This window comes from Salminus brasiliensis, chromosome 25 (assembly GCF_030463535.1).
Source record: "Salminus brasiliensis chromosome 25, fSalBra1.hap2, whole genome shotgun sequence".
Lineage (NCBI taxonomy): Eukaryota > Metazoa > Chordata > Actinopteri > Characiformes > Bryconidae > Salminus > Salminus brasiliensis.
This window is the reverse complement of record NC_132902.1, coordinates 16,477,576-16,504,198: the sequence shown is the minus strand read 5'-3', so window position 1 is coordinate 16,504,198 and position 26,623 is coordinate 16,477,576. Positions and strand designations below refer to the sequence as shown.

The window sequence follows — 26,623 nt, the reverse complement described above, 5'->3', positions numbered from 1 at the left end:
ACAAGTACACAGAGCCTCATGCTATAGTCACCTTTATTACTGGGGTGAACATTCAGCAGAATAAGAACACTCAGGTCTTGTGTAGAGTCCAAGGCTAAGGCATTTCTTTGTACAAGCCGCTTCAATAAATAAGTCACATCGAGTGTTGTTCTCGTCTAATCTGTGGTAATAAAAAGCGATTTCCTTGCTCAAGGCCTTAGGCATTATGACTCCGATTAATCAGCGGGAAAAAATCTCCCTTTTCAAAAGAGAGAACACAATAATTCATTAGTATCTGATAAAAAAAAAAACCTTCCAGCATTTTTCTTATTAATAAATACATGCATTTGTCAGAGAGTGAGGGCTCTTATTTATGTATGAAAAGTGAAGCATTTTATTGCAGCATCATCATATAAAACCGTCAAAAACCGTCTTCGGCCAAAGATGCTCCCTTTGTAGAGATAATTCACTTTTCTTTCAACAAGCACTCTACTCTATTCTCAGCTTGCATGCATAGTGCTTGACAGTGTCTGAACAACTCCCACCACTTCATCCATGACGTCCCCTCCCCAAGGCTCTGTATGGAACCTCAATGCCTCAAACTGACATGTTTACAGCTTTCTCCAGTACTCATCTAAATGAACATCAATTATCTTGTGACGTTCCACAAGCCCACCTCCCAATATTTTAATGGGGAAAGTGACAGCACATACAACGATGAAACTAACGTGAAAGGCTTATATCCGTCTCGCACATCAAAATCCTTAAATCTTTAAAACCCTTTATTGTAACATTGCATAAAATATAGTTAAACTCAGCCAGCTAAGTGACACGGGATAGACACCGCTTACCCATTACAATAATACCACCTGTCTAATATTGAGTATGTCACCATTATGCTGCCATGCCAGATCTAAGAATTTGAGGCATGGGCTCCACCTGGAATTAATGTTATATAAAAAAATGTTAAGTTAAACTGACCATTATGAAATTCTAGTTAAAAGTTTAAATATTACATTTTGAAGGTTTTAAGAAAATGAAAGCAGAGCTCAGCTCCTAAATGTTACAGTTCAGCCCATCAAGTTTAATGATACTATCTAAATGACCATTGATTAGCATATTTTATTTATTTATTCCATTTTCCACAAGACCTCTGAAGGTGTCCTGAGAAATCTGGAACCAAGACCTTCGCAGCAGATCCTTTAAGTGCTGTAAGTTGTGAGGTAAGGCCTCCATAGATTGCCTTAATGAGACTTAATGAGAGGTTCACAGGTAGTTACTTTCTTGAAACCCTTTTGGTAGGTACTGTCTACTGCATACCAGGAACACCCCACAAGACCTGCCTGATGTTTTGGAGATGTCAGATGGCACTGTAGATGAAGATAATCAATGTTTTTCACTTCACCTGGAATTAATGTTATATATAAAAAAAAAATGTTTAAGTTAAACTGACCATAATGAAAGACTAGTTAAAAGGTTAAATATTACATTTTGAAGGTTTTAAGAAAATGAAAGCAGAGCTCAGCTCCTAAATAAATTAATTTTTGTTTTTTTGTTTTTTACATATAGTTTTCTCAAGACTTTTATCCTTTTATCCTTTTATCCTATAGGCTGTATAAGTCAGAAGCACTAGTGGGGCAGTAAGGAGCTGAGACATGTGTTTGTTCTGAAAGTGAACAACCATGAGATGCACATTTACAGTTGCAGCACAAAGAAACACAGCATAAATAAAAGTGCAGGTCTGGCAGGGTAAACAGTGCTCACAGTATACATTTTTAAACAGTGGCCTCACATCTCTAGAAAATGATGCTATTCCAGTAATAAAATAAAATTTTGCTTTCTTAAGATCTCAGGAAAACTCATATATTACTTATTATCATGGAAGATCAAGATTCGTTCATGGCCTTTTAAAGTAATGCTATCCTATCAAAGTATACCACTTTGTTTCACATGGGTCTGTTTTTGCTGTGGCTTGGTTTTAAAAACCAACAGCCTCTACTCAACGCAAGCTTTTCTAAATTGTCATGTTTTTTGTCCTGTGAACGTAGGTGGTTCTTCGCCATGTTGACTTACTAACCTTACCAGGTTCCCTAATTATAGTCAGACGTTTGGTTTATGGGGCTAATTGTGTGGCTAACAAAGTACTATTCCCTAGATGGTGGCAATATAGTTTAGTCAATCTAAGAACATCAAAAACTCATAACCTCTTCACTAGATGGTGTCAATATAGTCGTGTGAATCTAAGAACATCAATAACTCATAACCTCTTCACTAAATGGTGTCAATATAGTCGTGTGAATCTAAGAACATCAATAACTCATCATCTCTTCCTTAGAACAATTGACCAAATGTAAATGTACTAACTTGAAGTATAATTGGGGGGTAAATTTTGACCTAACAAACGATGTGTGTGGTTGGGACCATTATCATAAAAGCTCATACAGCTGTTTGGAAGCTTTCTGAATGTTGCAGATAAAAACAGAAAACGACAATAAGCAAGAACCGTAAACAACAACAATGGTTTGTTTTTATGGTGTTTCATAACTTCTGATAGCCATGCAGTCAATGATTACACCCATGTACGGTCCTAACCTTCCACACGCCAAGGGTGTAGCTTTGATCTTATACAGTATTGACAGTGTGCACAAATGACTAAAGGTAAGCATGCAGGTAAAAAACAATAATTCCTCTGGCAGTCTAATATACCACTAAAAGCACCTTATTACTTGGTGGCGCACATAGACAAGAGTAAATACCAGGGATAATGGATTGGATGGGTTCGAAACAGTGGGCGTGTGAGAGGCTCTCTTGTGCTGTGAGTGTGTTTTCATTATCAGTTGTTAAGAGACACTGTTAGTGCGTGAGGGCTCTTGTCTTCTCCTCTTCTATAAACTTTAGACCAACTCTGTGGGAGCAGAGGAGTAAACAGGATGGTTAGAGTGGAGAATTAAATGCAGAAAAGGCTCTTCATGTGGTTTGTTTCTGATAATTCAACCACCTACAGTTGTAATGGGCAGTATGGCCAAAATAATAATAAAAAATATTTGCAGCTTAACTCCTTAAAAAGCCTATGGTTGCTGTTGAACCCTCAGTGTTATTACAAACTTCTCTAACCAGAGAATCGCCCCACCAGTTTCTACAAAAGTCCCTGTAGTTAATGAGTAATATGCCTCAGTGTGTAATAAGCCTTGGAGTGTTAAGGGTTAATAGTGCCATATTATATAGGAATGTCCCCTAACGTCTGATTAAGAACCATATTTTGCAACTAAATCAAATCTGATTAAAAAAAAAAAAATTAAACTTATTGCATAATGCTGCTTTACATTGGAACAGAAAATTGTAATAAGAAGACAACTTCAGCTTGTTCAGATTTCTTAAGCCACCTGTCTCATGTGTGTTCCTTCCTGCACTTATGCCTGGATGGAATGGAACTATCAAAATACTGTTTGTCTCCTTGGGATGCTCTCGTAGGTACAGTATGGAGCATGGAATTGTGGTTTTAAGACCTATACCAAGTAAATAATTGAAACTCTTCTCAATTCTCTATTTTCGTTTCCCAATTTGGGAAGTGAATATCTAATGGAGGCCAAAGCATGGCCTAACATGGCCCAACAGCGGCCCCAAACCCTTTTTTCTTCCTATGCAAAGTGACTTTGGACTGGAAAATGGTGCTGATGTATCAGGACAGGCCCACAATGATCAAAGCACCACTAAGTTTAGTAAAAAGCATTAGATAATTCAGCCTGTAAATTTCTCAGAGGAGGAGGAAGTGTAAGAAGGAAATTACCACAGAACCCCAATGTAAATTTATTCCCATTCAATTAGTGTGATACCATTCCAGAACCACTATAGGTTCCATAGAGAACCACATTTGTAAAAGAGAAGTGTGAGTATTAAGAATATTGCAAAGGTTTAAAGCACCTTATACTGATGTACAGGTTCCTTACCAATGTAAAGGTTCTTCATGCTTCACACATCTCTTGTACAAACATGGTTTCACCAAAACTGGTTCTTCTGTAGCACTGATCAAAGAACCCTTTGTAGCACCTTCATGTTTAAGAGTGCAAGCGTGTTTGGGGTCAGTGAGTTTTTTTTCAGTGGGTCAGTGGGTTTTCTCCTTTTTTACTAAGTACACTGGATATGTGTCCAAATTATTGCCCAGGGTAACTGACCACATGCTGCAGAAAATGTAGATTAGACTGAACACACTGGAGTTCAGCTGGGTGCAAGCACAAATGAATCAGATCATCATTCCACACAGTTTTGAGAGTGCTTCTTACTGCATAATCCACGTCTAGAGGGAACACTCCAGTTAAGCTGTTTGTGAGTTCTGGACCACAAACGACACGGCTGTGAATACCGACATGTTGACAAAGGTCATTCACCCTCTTCCTTAGAAGAACTAAGAGGGAACATCTTGCACTTGTGTTTGGAAAATGCTTTGATTTTCTCTTCTATTATTGACCACATTCTTTTATCAAATAGCCACACCAAACAGAATGCCATTTCTGGTAATCTACAATGGCATTTGTCAAGGGCTGGGAAATTCCAGCAAGTCAACAGTCAGTCCTTGAACATGATGTGGTTAAAGCATGATAAATTGGCAAGGATAATGGCAATAGTCAAATTGTAAGGGCTAGACGACTGGGTCAGAACATCTCCAGATCATCAGGCCTTGTAGGGTGTTCTTGATCCAAGAAAGGACAACTGGTGAACCGACAACAGGGTGAGGTGCACCTCATAACTTCCAGGACTCAAAGGATCTGCTGCTAACGTCATGGTGCCTGATACCACAGAACACCTTCAGAGGTATTGTAGAGTCCGTTTATCTTTTTATGCCACCATTATTTGTGGTGTCATATGACACCACACATATTTGGAATTGACTGATATTAGAATGGGTAACCTGTTGTTTGTGTTTTTTGAAAGTTCTGCCTTTGCTAATGAACTCCATGTTAGCCTGCTTTATCTATTCCACAAGCACATTTGATGTGTGTTTGGGGTAACTGTCCTGTTGGAACACCCAATGTACCCAATGTAAGTTTCAACTGTGTAGCGGATGGTTTGAGGTTATGCTGAAGAATTCTGTTAGTCCTCCTTCTTTATTATTCCATCCAATAGGTGGTACTGTATGGTTCTTGATCTGTAATGTCTTTAAATACACCTCAGAAGGTTTTTTTTTGCCCATCTGGTCAGCAGCAAACTTTTGACTGAGCTTGAAGGTGTTTCTTGGACGGCAGCCTCTCAGTCCATGTTGATGCAACACTGGTGTTCCCGACACTTCCAGTCTATGGCAAGCCTGGGCCTTGGTGGTTCTTGAGTTGTTCTGGACCACCCAAACCATTTTCTTCTCAGCGAAGGACGACAGCATGTGTTTTCTTCCACATCTTGTCAAAATTGCTACACCTTTCAATAACTTGTACTTTTGTACAATTATATGAACTCGTTAGTTGTTAACATGTAAACCTTCAATTTTCTTCTCAGATGTGCACTGAGCTTGGACTGGTCCACAACTTGGACTTGGTATTGATATTGCTTGCTAAATCAATAGACTCAATATGTATACTGCTTATTTAACCAGCAACCAATCACCAGCTAAATGGATGCTGCTGACACATATCTAATTAGTACAGCACATTTGTTAACTGCTAGACATGCTACTCCTGTTGTGAGAATGAAAGAAATGTCTCTGCATATTGCGGGGCTTTGCAGCAAAAGCCCATTCCACAAAACCTTGCTGTTCTGTTCTTCAACCCTCAGTCTTGAATGCTGACCTACTGTTCTTCCTGTGGTGTGATTATTACAGACGTGCAAGCCAACCGTAACATAATGGCTTAAAGAATGAATGTTTTCTCTCCTAGATTGGCTCAATAAATCTACCCCACGTGGTCTTGCTGAGGACACCAAGGACTCCTTTATCATTTCACAACCTGACAACTTGAGCAGCGCCGATCCTGCGCTTCTGTAAACACGGGTTTTCATGGAAAAAAAAGGCATTCTGTCCATAACATTCGTGACTGCTGTCAGAGAACGCAGTCTCCTCTGAAATGATCCAAGGCTAGCGATTTGTTGCTATAGATACAGCTTCATCATCATGCTCTAAAAGCTACCTTTCTCTGACACATTAGAAGTCAATTTTACCTCATTATTATAATTACAGTCCACTCCAAATCAGACGTTTTCTGAGTGAGATATTAAAACAATCCCATCCCCACAGGTTAGGGTTATCTTAATCTCACCAACTGGTAAAAGCATTTTTTCTCTCTCTTACTCACCACGAACAAGGTGGGGATGTCGCCGCTGGTAACAGAAGCAGCTCTTAAGCATTCTCTATTAAGGTTCATTAGCTGAAGCTAAGGGTTGAGGCCACAAATGGAGGAGTCTTAAATGGAGTCGGAGACGCGCAACTTAATTACAAATAGACTGCTCATTGCATATTAAACATCTGAAAGACAGTCTCTGTGTGACTCTGAAGTGCATACAGCCAATATAACTATACAGCACACTTGCTTAATGCTTGTGTGAAGAGAATTCTGATTATCAAGTTAGCATTTCAGGGGGTGGTCTCAGAGTTTTTGGAGTTATCTTCACCAATAGAGAATGCCCCCGAAACAAAAGCCTCTAATAAAGCTAGCGCTGTTAACAGGCTCCTAATGTTAAAGCAGTGAATGGTAAAAACAGAGGATCGAGTGTAGACAGGCATTGCCAAAAATGTAGCACTCACAAAGCATCAGCTTCATAAAGCATGCAGACAAATTCATTATGACATTGAGAAGAAGATGTTCGCTCATTCATTAAAGAGGATCAACACTACATTTTAATGGCTAGGATTCCAACAGTATGATAATGTCACTCATTATATTTATGCCACCAACATTTACATACACCCAGCCCACTAGCAAACAGGTACAGTCAATGATGGCGAAGTGGAAAAACATCAACTAGGCCTTGTGACCACAGCTTTTCCTGTGCCAGTGTCCGCAGAAGGGGAGTTTAAACTTGGCATGTGGCAAAGTGAAAGCCTTAGGCGTAAACAGGCTTAGGCTCTGGGCTAAGAAGCTTATACTAGCCAAGTAGCATTAACCATGTTTCCTCTACAACAGCCGATCCCTCAAAAACAAACCGGACTACCTCAGATGGAGATAAACACACAAATAGGGGCAAGGCTAAAAGCTAACCTGGATATAACCTCTTCAGCTTGCTAAGCACACATTGCACAATGAGAGGATGGCAATAATAACAGCATTTTGCTACAACTTTGTTAAAGCTATGCGACTATACGACTTCTGTGAGCTACCGCTCTGTTGCAAACCAGCTGTAAAGAACTAGGATTATTGGAAGATAAGTCAACAGGAGATAAAACAAGGGTTGTGAACAGGCTTGTAAACATCACATCTGAGCATTTTCCATCCCAACCAAAGGACCTCTATAGGACCTCTGACTTAAATCCCAGATAGATGCTACAAATTCTGATATTTATAGTGTTTCACTTTTTATAGGTGGCATATCTTATGATTTTGTAATTTTTCATGTACACAGGCCACAAACTGTGTACTGAGGCTGACACGCCAATGTTGTTCATAACATGCAGACAGTGTTTTATTACATACCTACTAATTATTCAGTTAGTACTGTAAAGTTTCCAGTAACTTATTAAACCTAACAAGTAACTCAGGACTCAGAAGTGCTTTGGCCAGGGGTCGGCTTTCTGTGGTCTACATGTGAAGCCTAAACACCAATAGATGTGAGTATATAAAGGGGATGAAGACCTGGAGAAGGAGGGGTAAAGGATGTGGTCCTTCTCCCCAAAATTAACTTAACTTTCACTTAAAATATGGGCCCACATATAGATCTTTAGAGTTTACAGGGTTAAAAAGTACATGAATTAAATAACCCCTGATGCAAAAGCAACAGCGGCAGCAGAACAAGCAGCCCATGAGATTGCCACCTACTCCTACACCTAATGGCACACAGCTAGTGTTGGATTTATTATGTCGTGCATGCTCAGTACTCATGAAAGAAGAGGCAAGAAGAAAAGAAAAAAGGCCCAAGAAAAAAGACTCAGACACAAGAGCTGGTACTCTTACCTTTCTTTTTGAGCGTTCAGATTTCTTAGACATATTCTTGATTTTTTTATGAAGATGATACAGCACCTAGAAACAGTAGAAAGAGTTTATCAGCTTAAACTCAAAACAATATGTCATACGCATGCAAGTCTCCTGCAAAAATGGAAGGGGTTTTGGAAACAGAGATGAAAAAGCAACACTTTGGCATGTAGGACTTTTAGTACTTTTAGGTTAAACCAAAGAAGATTTTCTGACATGAGTGATCTGTCCTTTGGATAATGTTTAGAATATAAGTACAGTACCCAGTGTGTATTCATACTATATTCATACAACATCGACTTTTTTTTTTGCACTACGAATCATTATTAGATTCAGGGTGCACCATTAGGACTCCAGAACAAATCCCAGAATAATATAACTTCTGATTAGTAGTCAAATGAATGCTTGCTTTACTTACTTGCTTTAGTTATTAACTGAACAAAGGTCAGCACTTCAAAATTAATCTTCAAAGTTGTATAAGTAGCACTTGGTGGTTCGACTAACAAGAAAAAGTCCTATTCAACGCTGTTAATAAAGAAAACTTTGATAATGAAGGACAACTTGGCCTTTTAACCATCATGCTATGCTTGGTGTCATTTAGAGCACAGGCCCTCTTTGCTAATCAAAATTAATGTTGTTTCATTGATACTTAATGATTTTTTTTGAGGACAGTGATTTGGTGATTGGAAATACTGAAAGTTCTCCTTGAGTGGGTTCTCCAAGACACCATCTTTAAAAAATATGATTAAATAAGGATCTCCACCATCAGACCATTTCTAAAACATCAAAGAATATATATTAATTATTGTTCTATTAGCTTAATATTTAATAACATGATTGTGTGTTATTAAACACAGTCTGCTGAGTCTCAAAAGTATGAAATGTAACAGATTTCTATTTGTTTTAATTCTCTGATTAATGTGGAGAGTTCAAAACTATTCCTGTCAAAAATAATCGGTAGTCAGCTCCAGAGATGGGGGCTCGAGAGGCACTTGGATTGCATGCTGTTTTGACTCAGCTCAGGGCATTCACCTATATTTGCTTTGCTCTGGGCCTAATCATTTAAGAAGTTTGTAAACATTGAGCACTTTTCCCCCTTGGTTTGTGGGGAAATTCAAATTCTACTTATTGGTAAGACCTGTCTGAGGCAGGAGCAAGAAAGTAAATATGGGAAGAAGATCCTGTGTTCCGGACTAGTGCAGATTTCTGTGCAGGTAAAACAAGGAACAATGGCAGAGGTGGCATTTGTTCATAAATGTAGTAATTATCTGGTCAATATACCAGGTTAACACCATGTTATTGGAATTGATTAGCTGAAATGTAAATAGTTAGTTCAGATCTAGGTCAGACCCAGTTTTTACCACAAATGAACTGCTCCAGAGTTAGTTTGGGACCACGTCTTCTCAGGAGTCTCTGTGTGGTTGTTTTGGTCCACATCCAAGTCCAATTTAACTGGACTTAAGTTAAATAAATCAGTGGTGCAATTAAGGTAAAAATAGATTGTTGGCGGGGTGTAAGATAGCAATGAGCATCGTGACGCACCTTGCACAGGCTGTAAGATAGGGCCCTGTGTCTAAAATGTGACACTTATGTACAGTAGGGGGAAAATATAGGGGCTACATTTTTAAGTACATTGCACTATGGGTATAGTAGTGAATTTAATGCTGTTGCATTGACAACTGTAGTCAAATGCTCTAGTTTATTTTTTTCTCTCTTTGGCTCAATCACTGTTTCATTGTATGAATGAGCAATGACCATCTGCAATAAATGCAAAGTACTTTACAGAAAAGTGAAAATAAAAAAAGAGCAGCAAGATTAGGCACAGCCTGGAGGCAGAGTTCAAGAAAAGTAAACAGCAGTCTTTACAGCAATGACTTTCTTCCTTCTTCAGCTCTCAGTAGCATTTGGTTTGTTATGGCTTCAAGTAACAACCTTTTCTTATGCATAAAAAACAATTGGACTCCAAATGGTTTGACGAGTATAGAAATAATGTAAATCATATGCTAAGGCATATGTTTTAAGATCTCAATCCAGTTGGATTTACATTTACGTTGATGGCATTTAGCTTATCCAGCAACTCACAAAGGTGTTTGCTGTTCACTCAAAAAACAGTCCCTAGCTAATGTGCTAGGCTAGAGTCCAAAGATACCCCTAAGCTTAGATACTTCCACATACAAAAGATTGATGTATGGATATCTAAATAACTATTATAAGGGATGGGTCTCCAGTCTGTGTTTGAAGACAGCAAGCGTCAGCCACCACCTTGATGCCAAAACAGAGGAAAGTCCAGATGCTTCCTTTCTATGCATCTTGAAGGATGGTGGGTCAAGCCAAGCAGTACTTGAAGCTCAAGGGGCTTTTGGTACAGATTGGGTTATGACCATTGAGGCGTGACATCAGCTATGTAGAGGCTAGTCCATTTTTGGCCTAGTAGGCCAATGTCAGGGTTCTGAATCTGAATCTGGCAGCAACAGGAAGCCACTGAAGAGAACACAGCAGATGAGTTACATGGCTGAATTTAGGAACACTGAAGACAAGTCATGCCTCTGCATTCTGGCTCAGCTGCCTACTTTTGGAGTGATGTGTTAAGCATCACTCTCCACCACCATCATCAAAACTCTATCTGAAGGAACATCTGAAGGATGTTTTGGAAGAATGATGTGGCATCCCTGCAGTACAGTTCAAGGGACTTGTGGGATCTATGCAAATGTGCACTGAAGCTGCTCTGCCAGCCTGTGGTGGCTCAACTCCTTACAAAGACATTCTGTGTTATTACATCCAATTAATCTGATACCGGCCTGTGTTCGTACGTGCTGTTTATAAGATGGAGCAGATCAGACTAGATTTAGGATGATGTTTTGTTCTGCAGCTAAAGTTTACACATCTAAAGTTTACACTTTGAGTTTCGACGTCCTGGGTGACTGAACTGTCTAACAAGCTATCGCTCAGCTGACAGCGATGTTATTTAGCACTGCATGGTAGACAGCAGTTATATAATACTGCTGAGTGCAGAAACAATTTCAAGTGTCAGCGACAGTTACTGCAGAACATCTTTCTGAAGTGCTCACCTTTGTTCGCTGGCTTCACTTGGCCAAGCATCAGCCATATGTTTGTCTGACGTAGTAGAAATATGCAGAGAAGTATGCAGAGAAAAATGCAGCTCTGAAAGGCAGTTGTCATAACACGTCTATGTCACTTTAAAAGACAGCGCAGTCCTAATATTACTGTAGTTAGGCTGTCATGGCCATTCGGGATGGGTTGGGGGGGGGGGGGGCAAGTTGGCCTAAATTGTATGTTGAACTAAAAGGAGATTTGGTCATATCCACTATTAAAAATAAAGGTGCTACTAATGTTTTTTTGAGAGTTGCCATAGAAGAACACCTTTTGGGTCCATAAAGAGTCATTTTTGTCATGGTTCTTTCTCAATTTAAAGGTCACATCTCTATAGTAAAAAAATGGTTCTTTATGGAACCAAAAGAGCTTCTTTGGCATCACTCAAATAACCTTTTGTAGCACCTTTATTTTTTTAAGTGTAGAGGCTATTAAGGCTGTTTCTTGGTATTGCTAGTTAAGTAAAGGTTTATGTATTAATGTACATTAACATTCTGCAGTTGTATGGTTTCAGAGGTATTTCCACCCTCACATATACACACTGCCATAGTTCTACACCTTAGACCTACTTAAAATCTCCCAATCACAACTTCCTAACTACAGTGGCTACCCGTGTGTATCCAGTGTCCTTGTTTTTGAAAACAAAAAAGCATTTGGATCAACACATTCAGCCAGGTGTATCCAAACAGACTGATACTATTAGTTTACCGTAAATGTACTTGGCATTTAATATCATTATTCATTAAAACAGCAATAAATATTAAATTCTTTGTTATTTCAGTTGCTTTAAAGTAGTTAAGTAGTTGTTACTGGGTGGTGTTTAAAGTTTAAAGAGAAGAGACTCCCGGCAGTGGGGCATTTAAGATGCTATGCATTCCTTTGCAAAATTAACTTGACCTTAAAATTGAACTGTAGCTTCTTGTGTTGCTTTTCTTATGCAATCATATGAGCACCCTTTTTGAAAAATTGAGAAGTACTAAACACAGCACAGCCTCTGCGACTAATATACATACTATTACAATAAGAATTAAGGGTGTTCTTGTCTTGATTAGATATCGCAAAAAGGGGTAGAAAAGAATTCTGTGCTCATCTACCTTAGCAGTCTTCTGTGGTCTTCCAGGCCTTTTGGTGTTGTTGGGTTTGCTTATGCATTTCTTCTTTTTTAAGGATGTACCAGACTGTTGAACTGACCACTCCTAAAGTTTCTGCTCTCTCATGCATAGGCCTTCACTTGCATCAGCACCACTTTTTCCACATATTCAGAGACATTTTCAGTATATCAGCATAGTAATTACGGTATCTCTTGACTGGTACTGTATAGTGAACATTTGACTGAAGTAAGAGAGACGGAGCTTATCGAGGCAGAGCTAAGTCTGCGTAGTGCTGCGAGAGGAAGCCGGGTTGTGTAGCCAGGCTGTACCTTTCGGCGGTAGAGCTACACTCGGAGCTGGATGATGATAAACAAAGTAGAATCTCCTGTAATGCTAATATGTCTGGGCTCTGTGAGGTCGAGTCCAATCTTGAAGCTTGAGGCGAGCTCCATGATGTTGTGTACCTATGTATGGGCAGGTAATGTGGTCACAGATATCAGAAAAGCTCAAAAGTGCAACCTCTCTGCATTAAAACTGTTTGCGTTGCCATGGTAACAAATTTAGTTTGCCAGTGAAAGATGGCTGTCAGTCATGTACATTCATTAGAATATGAAGACCACGCCCCGACCGTTCTCAGAGAGGGCTGATGAGTGCCTTTTTGCTTTGGGTTTTCAATTGAAACTTTGCTGCATGCTTCCCTGAACACCCAGGTTTCGTATTATACCAAAAAATTCAATATATGAAAATGTGTTCATTGTGGGCAATTAAAAAAATGATTAATCAAACTGACCACTCCTATAGTTTCTGCTCTCTCACACATAGGCCTTCACTTGCATCAGCATCACTTCGGACCACAAGTTCAGAGACATTTTCAGTATATCAGCATAGTAATTATGATATCTCTTGACTGATTCTGTGTAGTAAACATTTGACTGAATTGAGTGAGACGGAGCTTATAGGGGTATAAGTCTTCATGCTTATGCATTTTTAAAAAATGAACAACAACCTAAAAAATAAAGAACAACCTATTAAACGGTTTATTATAAACCTAAAAATGGTTCTTCTGTGGCATCATTCGAAACAGTCATGACTGGAAATGCTCATTCCCCACACCACCATAGGCTAGATAAACTGTCTGAACAGCAGTGCGAATAACCAAACTTATGACACAATACCAGCTACTTAGAATTAATGAACAGTTAATGCACTTTTCTGTGGCGAGTCATAGGTGGTGTGTTTATTGTCAAGTGACAGGAGTGAATGGGTTCTGTCAAAGTAACAGAGGTGTGTAGGCGTATATGTGCTCATTAAGTCTCTTTCTCTTTTCTCTGACGGCTTAGGGCCAAAGGGTAATGCACATCACTAGCTAAAACAAGTAATGGAATGGCATGATTTATATGCAAAGCAAAGCAATTCACACACTGCTAAGCGAGCTGAATCTATACATAAATACACCTGAGTGTGTTAAAAAAGCTCCCCATCATGTGTAGGGCTACCGTTGTACTTTCTGCCTTTGTCTAACCTATTGAATCAAGCATCAGCAGGCCAACTGATCATCATGACAACAGTATTGATCAAGGCCAGTGAGAAGCCTTAATCTGGTAAGGATGAGGGAACGGTGAAGGAAAGTCTTGACCTATCTCCGGAAGGACACACATTTCCCAACAACTCGGAAATGATACGCCTTGTCCATTTGAATGGTCCAACTACTTAGCAGTCATTAAAGCAATGTCTTCTGGACAGTCATGTCACTTAGAACCACCCCCATTTCCCAGAAGGCTCACTCACTGCTTTGTATTTGGACAGTGAGATGTTATGGGAAGTAATTCATAAGAATTAGCTAAAAAAAGGACAACTTTCCATCTGCATGGTAACTGCACATGACAACCCTGCTGTATCATCCTGAGACATGTCATATGCTCTTTTGTGTGATTATATCATTTCATATATTCATTCTTTTTCATAAATTCTATAGTGAAAATGCAAGGTACACTATACGTCCAAATGTTTGTGGACACCCCATTCTAATTATTGCATTCAACTACTTTAAGCTGCACCCATTGCTGACATTGTTGAAATGTGCAAATGCACACAAACAGCTTGCCTTGTCCCTGTAGAGAAGTATTTTCATTAGATAAGACTCTCTGTGGTAGGCCAGGTGTGGGCTAGAGGTGTATAAAGCCCCCTAGCATTGAGCTTTGGAACTGTGCTCTCTGGAATGATCGTGGTGCTCCATTCAATACTTTTGGGAGGAGTTGGGGAGTTAGAGATGAGGTGGGGTGGTGATCATCCAACATTCTGACCTCAGTAATGCTCTTGTTGCCAAATGCAATACTGCAGTACTGCAAAATTTAGTAGAAGGCATTCCCTGGACAGTTGCTCCAATCCAAGCATGTCTCAATACTTTTGTCCAGTGTATGTCATAGCTGATGAAATCATGATGTTGAATGATGTTTACAGTAGTATTGTATGTATGTTCTTTAAATTGACTTCATATTCAGGTTCAAATGCCAGAGGTTCAAATGCCATCTCAAATGCCCCCCATCCAGAAAGAAAAAACAATCATTGTTGAAGGTCAGGTGTAACATAAGTTTAGACACTCCCCATGGCTGAAACGTATAAGGCACTTCTACATTCATGTTTTCGTTCTGAAGCTTAGGGAATCAATTGATTTCCTATAACCAACTTCAGTATTTGGCTGATCCAAAATTAACTCTAAGCTTTTCCCACACTGTTCTCCAATGTTGGTGCCACATACTAAAATGTTACAGAACATGTTTGGTTCTAGTTTGGTTCTAGTTTCACTCCTTTCTTTCCCCTTTAGTCCATTAATGATATTACCTGTGAATACCATCCTGCTTTCCTGCTGAGAAATTCGTAACATTTGCAGAAAGATGTTTCTTACATATTGTACGCTACAGCTCCCCTTCACTGCAGCTACATTCATGCTGCTTTTCCCTGTTATTGAGCTTCTAAAACAATAATTATTGGATGAAAAGTCAAGCAGGTTGTATGTTTAGATAATAAAATTAGATGGGTTATGGTAAGGGATAGGTTAACTTTAGGTTAGGTTAGGGTAAGAATTAGGGTGAATTAGATGAAGGTATGGTAGGTTAAGGGTAAGTTTAGGTTGAGGTGGAGGGTAAGGTAATAAAGTTGTTTGCGTGTCTTGGGTTGCGTCAGTATTTCTTTCAAATGTATGACAGTCAACTATATTTAGTACTCATTGTACGAATTCTGAAATGTTCTTTCAGTCGCATTTGAATAAATTGTAGCTGTGACCAGGCTGCATAATACCCTGTCGCTTTACCTTTATTTTGTGTGTATGCACTTTTAATTTTTATTACTATTTCTAATAAAACTACTGAAAGGCAATACCTTGCCCATATCCCCAATAGATAGGGATCACTCAAACACATAATGACCACTGAAATTTGTTTGCTGCCCTCACTTTTTAAAAATATTGTTAAACTAAAAAGTGAATCTAACTATAAAGTGTATCTTTTTTCAGTATAAACATTTAATATATGGAAACACATATTTAAAAACAGCCTATTTTGAAATCAGTTTGTTTGATGTCATTGCAACCAGCTCATTTACATATCTCCACCTATTCAGCCTACCATAGTTAAGTCTCGTACTGCTGTTCTCTGGAGTGTTTCAGCTTGGAGTGCTTTTGAATGAGGCTCAATTTAGGGTAGCCAGAACAGAACAGAGCTTTTATTTTTTAGCCACCTTAAAGGTGCAGTAACTAAACAGCTTGTGTAACTGATAAAGGACAGCAGGGTTGGAAAGTGGTTAAGTAAAAATTAATTAGTACTTTAAGTTTTTTTGGACTATAAAGCTGCACAATTGTTGTAAGTTGGCAAAAATATTTAATACAAGAAAAATATCAAATATGGATCCCTAAAATTGCATACAGCAAAAAATGAATGTAAATAAATCCACATTTTGAAAGCTTGCAATGACCAATCATTTCCCAGTGGCAACAGATCAAACTAATTCAACTGAAAGATGTACACAGTTGAGACCTAACATAGAAAGGTTTGTAGCTTTTTAGAATTTTTAGTTAAATTTTAGTTACCTAAAAATATATATGTAAAATATTACATAATAATTTTGTACATTTCATTTTTAAAAGTAGACAAAAGTCCAGTATGCCAGAATTGCATTTGTTCCGGCAGCTCAGATATTTTTGTTGTTACAACTCCAAATTTGTCTCTTATGTGCTAATGACAATTTATGCATTGAAGAAGAATAAATAAATGTTTTTTTTAACCATGCATATACATATTTTTATTTATTTATCTAAACTCTCTATTTAAAAAAGATAAGTTAAGAAATGTAATTTTTTTAATGTTGAATGGATTTTTTATATGTTTTATTTTACTTTTGTCCTGACAAAAATCAGCGGGGCTAAAACAGTCTCTTATTCAAACTTAATTACAAGCAATGTACCAGAAAAGATGAAATACGGAATGCAGAGTGATATACCGTTCTCATTGCTCGTGGTGCTTTTATTTTGCCTTACCATCTGTTCTAGACCAACCATGAGTGCAAATAGTAGTAAACATCATCAGTATAAGTAGTTAAATTAGCTGTGCTAAAATATATGTGACTCTTCAGGGCATAACTGCTGAAGCTGTAGACGTGTTAAAAGCATTCTTATTAGACTTGTTAAACTGGCTTGCCTTGAAGGAAGACATTTTTCAATCGGCCATATGCTGAACTGTACCATCGTTTACTGCAAACTCATGGCTTCAGAACATACTACAGCACCTGGTCACTGACTTCTATTATATATCTGTTTTGAGTCAGTGGCTGTTCTGTTCTTCTATAAAGCACACAGGTTTAAATTATTAAATTGTCTTGTGGTAATTGACCATATGCTACAGATGCAGCAGATAGAGATGAGGCTGGAAAACAACTGAGTACTCCTTTAATAAACTTCAAAAGAGCAGGTGGCCGATGTTGAGTTAAGGTGTGTGTGGGGGTGTGCACTTGCATATGGCAGAGTGTGGCAATAACTGTCACTCGGCATTGTGAGTAAGTGGAAAAATACGAGCTAGATGCTCATTAAAGCTTATATGGGACATATTGTCCAGCCTGAAAAAATTCTACTTCAGGTGTGTTATTTGACAGCCTACACTGCATTTCTAAAAGTTTGTGGACAGAGTGAATTCAGCTACTTTAAGGTGCACCTATTGCTGACACAGGTGTTCAGATGCTTACAAACAGCTGTAAATCACCTTGGCCAATGCCAGGCATCAGCTAGAAGACTAAAAAAGCCACCCAGCAATGGGCTGTGAAGAGGTGGAGCTGTGTACTCTGGAGTGATGAAATGTGTAATTTTAGTACATTTGGGATGAGTTTGAATGATGTTTGTGATCCATCCTAATCATCCAATATCAGTGCTTAACCTCACTGATGCTCTTTTGGATGAATGCAAACACTTTCTCACAGCAATGTTCAAAGATATTGTGGGAAGCTGTCCTGTACACCCACTCCTTCATGCAATGATCTAACCAGCCAATCGCGTAGTAGCAGTGCAATGCATAAAATCACGCAGATATGGATCAGCAGCCTCTAGCAGGTAATGTTCATATCATATCATCAGAATAGGGAAAAATGTGATAAGTGGTTTTGAGAGTGGCATGATTGTTGGTGGCAGATGAGCTGGTTTGAGTAATTATATAACTGCGGGTTTCTGGGTATTTTCAACACAACAGTTCCGAGAGTTTAACCAGGATGGTGCAGTAAATAAAAACACATTCAGTGAGCCGCAGTTCTGCAGACGAAACTGCTTTTTGGTAGGAGAGGTCAACAGGAAATTGTCAGGCTTGTTGGAGCTGACAGAAAGACTACAGTAACTCAGATAAACCCTGCAGAAAAGCATCTCAGAATGCACAGCACGTTGAACCTTCAGGTAGCTGGGCTACAACAGCAGAAGACCATGTCGGTACCGCTTCTGTCAGCCAAGAACAGAAAACAGTACAGTTAAAGACTGGAAAAACAGCCTGTTCTGATCAATCTCAAACTCTGCTGAGTAGGGTCAGAATTTGGTGCTAACGGCAGGAAATCATGCACCCAACCTGCATTGTATGAACAGTCCAGGCTGGTGGAGGTGGTGTAATGGTGTGGTTTTCTTGGCACACTTTGGGCCTATTACTACCAATCATTGCTTGAGTACCACAGCTTACTTGAATGTTGTTGCTGATCATGTGCGTCTCTATGTCACAAAGCAAAATTCATGTGTTTAGAGTTTTTCAGTGGCCTTCCCAATCACCAGATCTGAATCTAATAAAACACCTTTAGGATGTGGTACAATGAGGGATTCACAGTATTGCAGTGCTTCTGAAAATTTGCAAGAATTAAAGACACAATCATGTCAACATGGACCAGGATCCCAACGAAATTTTTCCAATGTATTGTGGAATTTAGGCTATGAAGAACGCTCCTGAGAAGAGACGGTTTTGAGAGCAATGGGAGGCCCAACTCAGTGTAGTGTTCCTAATAAAGTTAAGTCCCTTATATATAGTGTATATATGTCTCTTTTGCCTCCAGCAGCTCAGATCTCATATTTACACTAAAGGTGTGAGCAGGGTTTTATCCTAACCTGCTTGTGTGTGTGTGGGGGGGTGTTTTTAACATTTTGACAATGTGAACCTAGTAGTAGTTTTTTATGTTGTGTCACAATTACGTGATGAATGGACCAATAGAAATGCTTCAAAATGACCAAAAAATGATTTTGTTTACTTGTTTTTCTTTCTCCTGTAAAGTTGCCATTTTGGAGATACAGGGTTTTATAGATGATATATTTATCTTACATATACAACTAGCAATATTAGCCAGCCACAGCTACCCTGTGTTTCAGTCAGCAGCTCTCACTATAGATGCACTGTAACAGCATCACTCTGCCATAGGCTATAAAACACGTCCACTGTTTACACTGCACGGTGTGCTGTTCTTGGCATGCTGGTTGACTTTGCTGGTTCTTCATACGTGTGACAGCATGTAGGCAAACTCCCTCACCTCACCTTCCTCACCTCAGCTGCCCTGCAGGTTCATTAGTACTGTTTCATGTCTTTAAATGCAGAGTCACCTCCCTCTGTGGGCATGCGTGGGCAACCAGCTGCCTTTCCACAAGCACCATTTTTAACGACCCTATATAGCTCCCTTTCTGTGCATGGCAACAGATGGCCCTAAATAATGAGAACCTCGAGATCTCATTGAACCGCCTGGCGAAGGCGTAGCTATGCTATACAGACTTGCAGTGCGTAATCCGCACACCCTGAAAAAGCCTGTAACTCCCCTGTGAAGATCAGAAGTGGGTGAAGGAGGCTGAAATCACTGTAAAGTACACGTATCACTACTCCAGTTAAACAACGAGGCAAAAAGAAGTGAATGTGGCTAACAAAAACAGCCTAGGCCTCTCTGGTCACCCTTAAATACTGCGATCCACCTGCAGCGTGTTCTGCATCTATCAGTTTAGGAGATTATTAAAAGTATTAAACGCTGTTGCTATCTCTTCTTTCTGGGAACCTTTTAGCCTAAAGCAGAATGCTCAATCTCAAAAGAAGGTGAAGCACCAGCAAAGCAAATCCAGACTAATTGTGAAGGTCTAAAATGGAGCTGGGTATTTCTACACATACAGTATGTGCTCCCAAGTATTACAAATTAATACTGCAGCCAAATGGAGAAAACTTTGAAGATGATCTGTCAGTAAAAAAATGTATTCATGTGGTAAGAAGCAGGTTCACTGGTTTGCTTGAACTGGTGATTATTCAGAATGTTTGAGCTGAAACCCCTTAGATAAACTTCTAGATATGACATGAGGTCCCTTTTTAAGTTTTTAAAAAGGGGTTTTCAAAGGTTCTTTGAAAAAAGCAATAAGTGTACATAGAAAATGACAACTGGGTGCTGGATAAATAAGGCTTTGCCTGGTTAAAGTGTCATTTGCACTGGTGGAAAACCAGGTAAACCTGGTAGATGGTTCTATACAGCACCCACAAGTCAGAAAACACTTTTCTCAGCACTAGATTTTTACTATATGACTATACTTTTGGTTATGTGGGTTACATTTAACTCCCCCTAAATAATTTTTTTTATAATAAACATTAGGTTGTTTGTTTTTAGTCTTAGTTTATTAAATATTAATTAAGTATAAATATTAGTCAACTATTATTAGTATTTGGTTTGAACAGACAACCATGTTTCACAGTGTTACAAAATACTGTGATAATGTGATAACTGGCAAATTAGCTGGTTTATTTAACTCCCTGATGAACATTTTTTTAAACAGTGTATGCTCTTTGTAAAAAAGGATTATATACTAAAAAGTGGCATTTCAAGTACCCCATTTTCCATTTTAAAAAATCAGGATTTTTTTCTATTCTATGAAATATCAAAAAATGCTTCTTTAAAGGACCATGTAGATGTGGTTTTCCATCACAGAGAAGGTCTATTTAACCCCTTAACACTCCAAGGCTTATTACACACTAATGTGTATTACTCAGTAACTATAAGGACTTCTATACAATCTGGTGGGGTCATTCTTTAGTAATAGAAGTTTGTTAAACACCTCCTGCGGTCCATTGGCTTTTTAACCATGTCCCAATCATTGGGATTAACCATGCATAACCATGTAAACGTTCTGACAGGTGTTTAGGTTCTCATAGTTCTACATAGAACCATTTTCTCTCTCTCTCTCACCCATGTATTAAGACTCCCTGTTTTCACTGTTCTGTCCCGGTACAGCCAGACCTGGCTCTCCGCTACCCTGATGTCCGCTGCGATGCTGTTCTGCTCTGGATCTTCACATTGCCTTACTGCATAGCAGTGCACATGACTGTTTACCTGCATGGACTTTCACATTTCACTTACATTCTTATCATTAATGGCTTGATGTCACATGTGTCAAATTCTCTTAATTCACTATTGTTTTTTTTGTCAATTTTTATCTTTGTTCTGTTATTTGTTGTGCTATCTGATGTTGACCAGAGGAGGATGGGTTTCCCTTTTGAGTTTGGTTGGTGTGGTGCAACAGATAATACCACTACCTGCTAGTGAGCTACCTCACCACGTGGGAGACTGGGGTTCGATTCCCAGTCTGGGTGACTATGCTGCGCTACACCAATAAGAGTCCTTGGGCAAGACTCCTAACACTACATTGGCCCACCTCTGTAATATGAGTAACCCTGTAAGTCTTGGTTCCTCTTGGTTTCTTCCTCTTGAGCTGAGGGAAATTTTTATTGCCACTGTTGCCCTTGACTTGATCAAAAGAGGCTCGGACCAGGATCTCTGTAAAGCAGCTTTGTGAAAAGTGCTATAGAAACTATAGAACTGCATTTGAACTGAATTGAATTGTAGCAATGCCTTTGCCATTGCCTTACCTTTAGCTTATATACTCTACTTGCCAAAGGGGCTCTATAAAATACTGAAAATAATTATTTGACCCTTTTAGTCCTATGTAAAACCATTTTGTCTGTAAAAGCTTTGCCACATGAGTTTTCCATGTGAGCATCCAAATTATTCTTTGAGTTGTTGTAGTTCTATATAGAATTGTTGCCTCTACCAAAGAACCTGTTTATGTGTTATAAGTTGTACACTCTTAACAAAGCCTTTGACACAAAAACAATAGGGGAATATTTTGGTGGTAGAACAATTTTCTCTCATTTTCAGGTGCTCTATAAAACCTTCTTTGCAAAAAGCTCTTTAACAAGGCACAGATCATTCTGATGATCTCAATGGTTCTTTGGGTTGCCTTTACAAAAGAATCCTTAAAAAAAACATTAGTGAGGTATATACTTTAAAATAAGGAAAAAGGCTTCTTGCCTCATAACAGTAGTGGAACATTTTTATATACAGAAGCATTTTTATAGAATCATCTGTATAAGGATCATCTACGAAGAATTTCCACTTATGGGAGCAACCCTTTGACAAAGCAAAGAACTGTGTGAGCATCCAAGTGATTTTTTTAGTTCTATACAAACCCCCTGCCTTTAGTAAAGAACAACTGGAGTACCTTTTTATTAAGACTGCAAGCACCCAAATGTCTCCTTGAGGTGTCAGTTTTTCATACAAAATCATTGCCCTTAGTGATGGACCATTGGATAACCTTTTTTTAAGACTGTAAGCAACCAAATGGTTCTTTGAGTTGTCAGTGTTCAATTTGAAACAACTGTCCTCAGTAAAGAACAACTGGAGAACCCTTTTTCTTTTAAGACTGTAAGCATACAAATGGTTCTTTAAGGTATCAGTTTTTCATATGAAATCATTTCCCTTACTGATGGTCCATTGGAGAATCTTTTTTTTAAAGCTTGAGAGCATTTCTTTGGTTTTGTAAATGATCAATTCTCGATACAAAACTACTACCCTTAGGAAAGAACCATTGGAGAACCCTTATTAGAAAGATTGCAGCTGTAGTCACTGCCCACACTGATATAAATAACCTAAAATACTTAATATGGGAAGAGTTTCACTGGTTTTATTGAACTAAATTTGCATAAAACAAGGAAAAGTCAAGTGTTAGACTGCATCAACAACAGTTCCATAGTGCATCTGCTGCTTAAACACTTCCCAATCTAAGACCCCGATTTACTCGTGTCCAAGTATCATTTGAGATAGTGGACCTGCCATATGGATACATTGTATGGTCACTGGCAGGCTCCATCTAAGCAACGTGAACTGCAATGAAACGTCCTGTTCTCTGGTCTTTCTGCACACCCCTTATCCACATCCCCTCTCCCGTTTCCACGCGCCCCTGAAAGTCTGAAAGTAGGCTGCGCTAGGCTGCACGTGCATAGCAACTTTCTTTCCCTGTCGCCCACTCCGCCAAAGTGGCGCACACTTTTATCTGTACCCTTACCTTGGAATAGCAGCATGTGATCAGGACCAAGGGCAGGAGGTAGCCGATGACCAGGATGGTCACTTTGTAGGTCTGCCGGGCCACGCGCTCGCTCCAGATCTCCCAGCAGAACGAGCTGTTGGGCGCGTCCGGGTGGTCCGTCACGACCTGGTGCTGCGCCACGGGCACAGCGAAGACCAGCGAGAGCAGCCAGATGAGCCACACGCCCAGCAGCGCGTTCCTGCGGTTCCGGATGCACGGTGACTTCTTGGAGAGCACCACGGCCACGTAGCGGTCCACAGACATGGCTACAAGCGTGAAGATGCTGACCAGCATGGTCACCGTGACGAAGTAGTGCACGGACTTGCACAGAAAGGCGCCGAAGATCCATTCGGGCAGTGAGTAGATGGTGGCTTGGAACGGCACGCAGAAGAGAAGGAACGACAGGTCCGCGATGCTCAGGTTGAGGATGAAGATGTTGGTGGTGCTCCGTGAGCGCCCCGACTTGATCCTGCCGATGACCACCATGACCAGCGCGTTGCCCACGATGCCCGAGAAGAAGATGCAGCCAAATACGACCGGCACCAGCACCACCTCCGGGCCCAGGGGGTCTTTGCCCGTGTGGTTCGAGTCTACTGGGTCGTGGGACCAAAGCAGTGTCTCGTTTCTGGATAAGCCCATGTTTTCTGGCATTACTTGGAACAAGAAGTCCGCGCGAGGTCCCAAAGACAGTGATAGAACAAGGAAAAAAGGGGGTAGAGGGGTTTGGGTGGGATTATTCGTAGCTTTCCTTTCTCATGACCCGCTCTGGAACAAGGCTCCACGAGGAACCTGGACTCATCTTAGGATCTTACGTGGACAGGACATCTCGTGTCCGCGCGTACAGCTAAACAGTACCCCGGTATGTTCCGCATGCGTAAAGTTGAGCTGCGTCTCCAGAACGCAAAGGGAGCGAATCGACAGCGACGGAAGAGCTCTCTAGTTCTCGGAAGCGCGCCGCTGGCTCCTCCGCTCCCCTCACCATCGGTTCAGACACATCACGTGTGACTTCAGCGCACACGACCGCGCAACTCACTCACCGAATCCGAGACGCACCAGCAGAGCGCCGTTCAATTCCGTTGACGTGCTCGTGTGCTGAACTTTGGACAGCTCCAGACACCTTGCATCCATAAAACAGCTCAACTGAGGACCTTTAAGCTTTTCTCACGTTATCTTAGTTGGGGGGCAAAGTACAGAGTAAAGTGGCTGGGCTCGCCCCTTAGTGGGCACACTTGGTCACGTGTATTGGAAAGCCAAGTGGTTCTGAAAATTCCCAGCAGTCGATTATTATGCAGTAAAAGTGCTTTATTGTCATTAGTGGTTTTTTTCTTTAACGTTTTATTTGCTGGTTGTCACCAATTCTCTCCAACTGGCTCAAACGCAGCAAACCAATATATGAGTCTGAATGCAAGCACGTAACATTCCACCCATTGAGATTGGTGTCAGTGCATTCAGATGATGTGCAAATACACACACAAAGCTTGTCTAGTTCCTATAGAGAGGTAGTGCCAATAGAATAGGACTCAATATATGAACCTTTTGGCCCCATTCCTAACACCAGACATGGGCCTTGCCAGCGCAGGGATGTGTTCAATTCCATCAGCAGCTCACCTGAGTTTAGCATCTTTAAGCCATGATTTACTCGACCAGGTGTTGGATGAATGGATGATAATTGTAAATAAAACTACAGCTTTGGAGATGATTGCTATTTGTGAGGTGGTATGAATGAGTTGGGGAGGTGGGGTGAACACTATTGTTGCTGAATGCAATCAGCAATGTTCCAAAATCTAGCAGAACGCCTTCCCTGGATAGTAGAGACAGTAACTTTGTAACAGCAGGATAAACTCTTTTTAATATCTAGAAACAATAAATATGCAGGTGTCCCAATACTTTTGTCCATAGAGTGTAGTAATAAGTGATCCAGTACCAGACTGTTAGCAGATAGTTGTGTTTGTCATTAATGCAGTTTATTTACTCATTAACTGCTGTGTATTACACTGCTAATGAGCTGGTACGTGTGTCTACTCATCTAGAGCCTATAACATAAGAACTTATTATTAATGATAGGTCTCGTTAATGACTGCCATTTTTTTTGGTCCATTTCCTCTCCTTTGTGTATCTCAGCTTGGAATTTGAACTTTATTTGAATAGTTTTACTTTACTTCAGGGGGCACAAAATGAGCGGTAAAGTTTTATTTTAGGGAACACAAATCAGGGCTTTACTAAGGTCCTGGTCTTTGTTTAATAATGCCTGAAATAGATTTCTGATTTGATTTAATCATATGCAGAAAGATTTGTATTTTTAACTTTTATTAGTTTGTAATTAGAGGTGTGTTATGAGCTGTAATAATCCACAATAAAACACTGTGTTACCACCCCGTTATGCAAATTATGTAGAGCTGTTTTGTCTGTAATTAGTCATAAGTAGAGTATAATCTATAACCTATAGCACCTGAAATGTCCATTACACAACATGCAAACTAGGCAAATGGTAATTGTAACCCTTATTTACAACCAAATGCTCCCACTGACATACTAAAGATCTTTGTTTCTCTGTAACTGTAACCTCTAATTTTGCAATAGACTCACATAAAGTGCTAAACCTGGCATTACCTCAAACTCACATAAAACAACAACAAAGTGCTGGCAGTTACACACTACTAACTTGAAAATGTAGGTAATAACTAATGCTCAGAAATGTGCATAACAGGGCCCTAATGAAGTGTTTGCTGTGCATTATCTCAGTGAATAATGTAATTATTAGTTGTGATCTTAACTTTAACTAATAAGGGTTATAATGAGTAAAGAAACGTCTGATTTGTGTTCATTTGGAGGAACGTGTTGTACTTCCCGGTTAACCAAATCAAAAATAAGAAGTAATTATTGCTGAAACTGTAAAGAGAGCTGTGAGCGCAGTAAGACAGCTGAATGTGTGGAGGTGATGGAAAGTGGGCAGTTAAGCTTGAGGACTGCGTTCCTCATAAGACACAATAGAAGAAAAAAGCAATGATAAACACATCAAATAAAATTAACAGATAATTAACAGATAAATAAAATAAAATAAACTCTTGTTTAAAAAGTAAAGAGCAGTGAATTGGGAATGAACAACCAACACAACCTTTAGTTAACAGTGTACTTAGTTACTAATGTCTAAACATAAATTTAATCATTAATTTATAATTCATATTTTCCAGTTATAGGTAATTATTGATTTGTTAATTATTACTAATTATCCATGGCCCTTAATGTAAATGTATTAAGGGTAAATGTAATGTGTGACTTCAGTTATATATAAAATATACAGTGAGTCCAAGAAGTATTTGATCCCTTGCTGATTTTCTTTGTTTGCCCACTAATAAAGACACTATCCTTCTGCACTTTTAATGGTAGATATATTCTAACATGGAGAGACAGAATATCAAGACAAAAATCCAGAATATAATTTTAAAGAA

The 26,623-nt window shown here is 39.4% G+C and overlaps 1 protein-coding gene across 1 annotated transcript in view; it reads right to left on the bottom strand.

Moving 5' to 3' along the window:
- The window catches only part of galr1b (galanin receptor 1b), a 61,693-nt gene extending 37,550 nt beyond the window's left edge, over window positions 1-24,143 (bottom strand). The window contains exons 1-2 of the mRNA XM_072671511.1: window positions 23,154-24,143; window positions 8,067-8,132 (exon numbers count right to left, since the gene is read on the bottom strand). Coding sequence (XP_072527612.1) covers window positions 8,067-8,132; window positions 23,154-23,825 — 738 coding nt within the window. The 5' untranslated portion in view covers window positions 23,826-24,143. The remainder of the gene's footprint in view (window positions 1-8,066; window positions 8,133-23,153) is intronic.
- Between the last annotated feature and the right edge of the window lie 2,480 nt (window positions 24,144-26,623).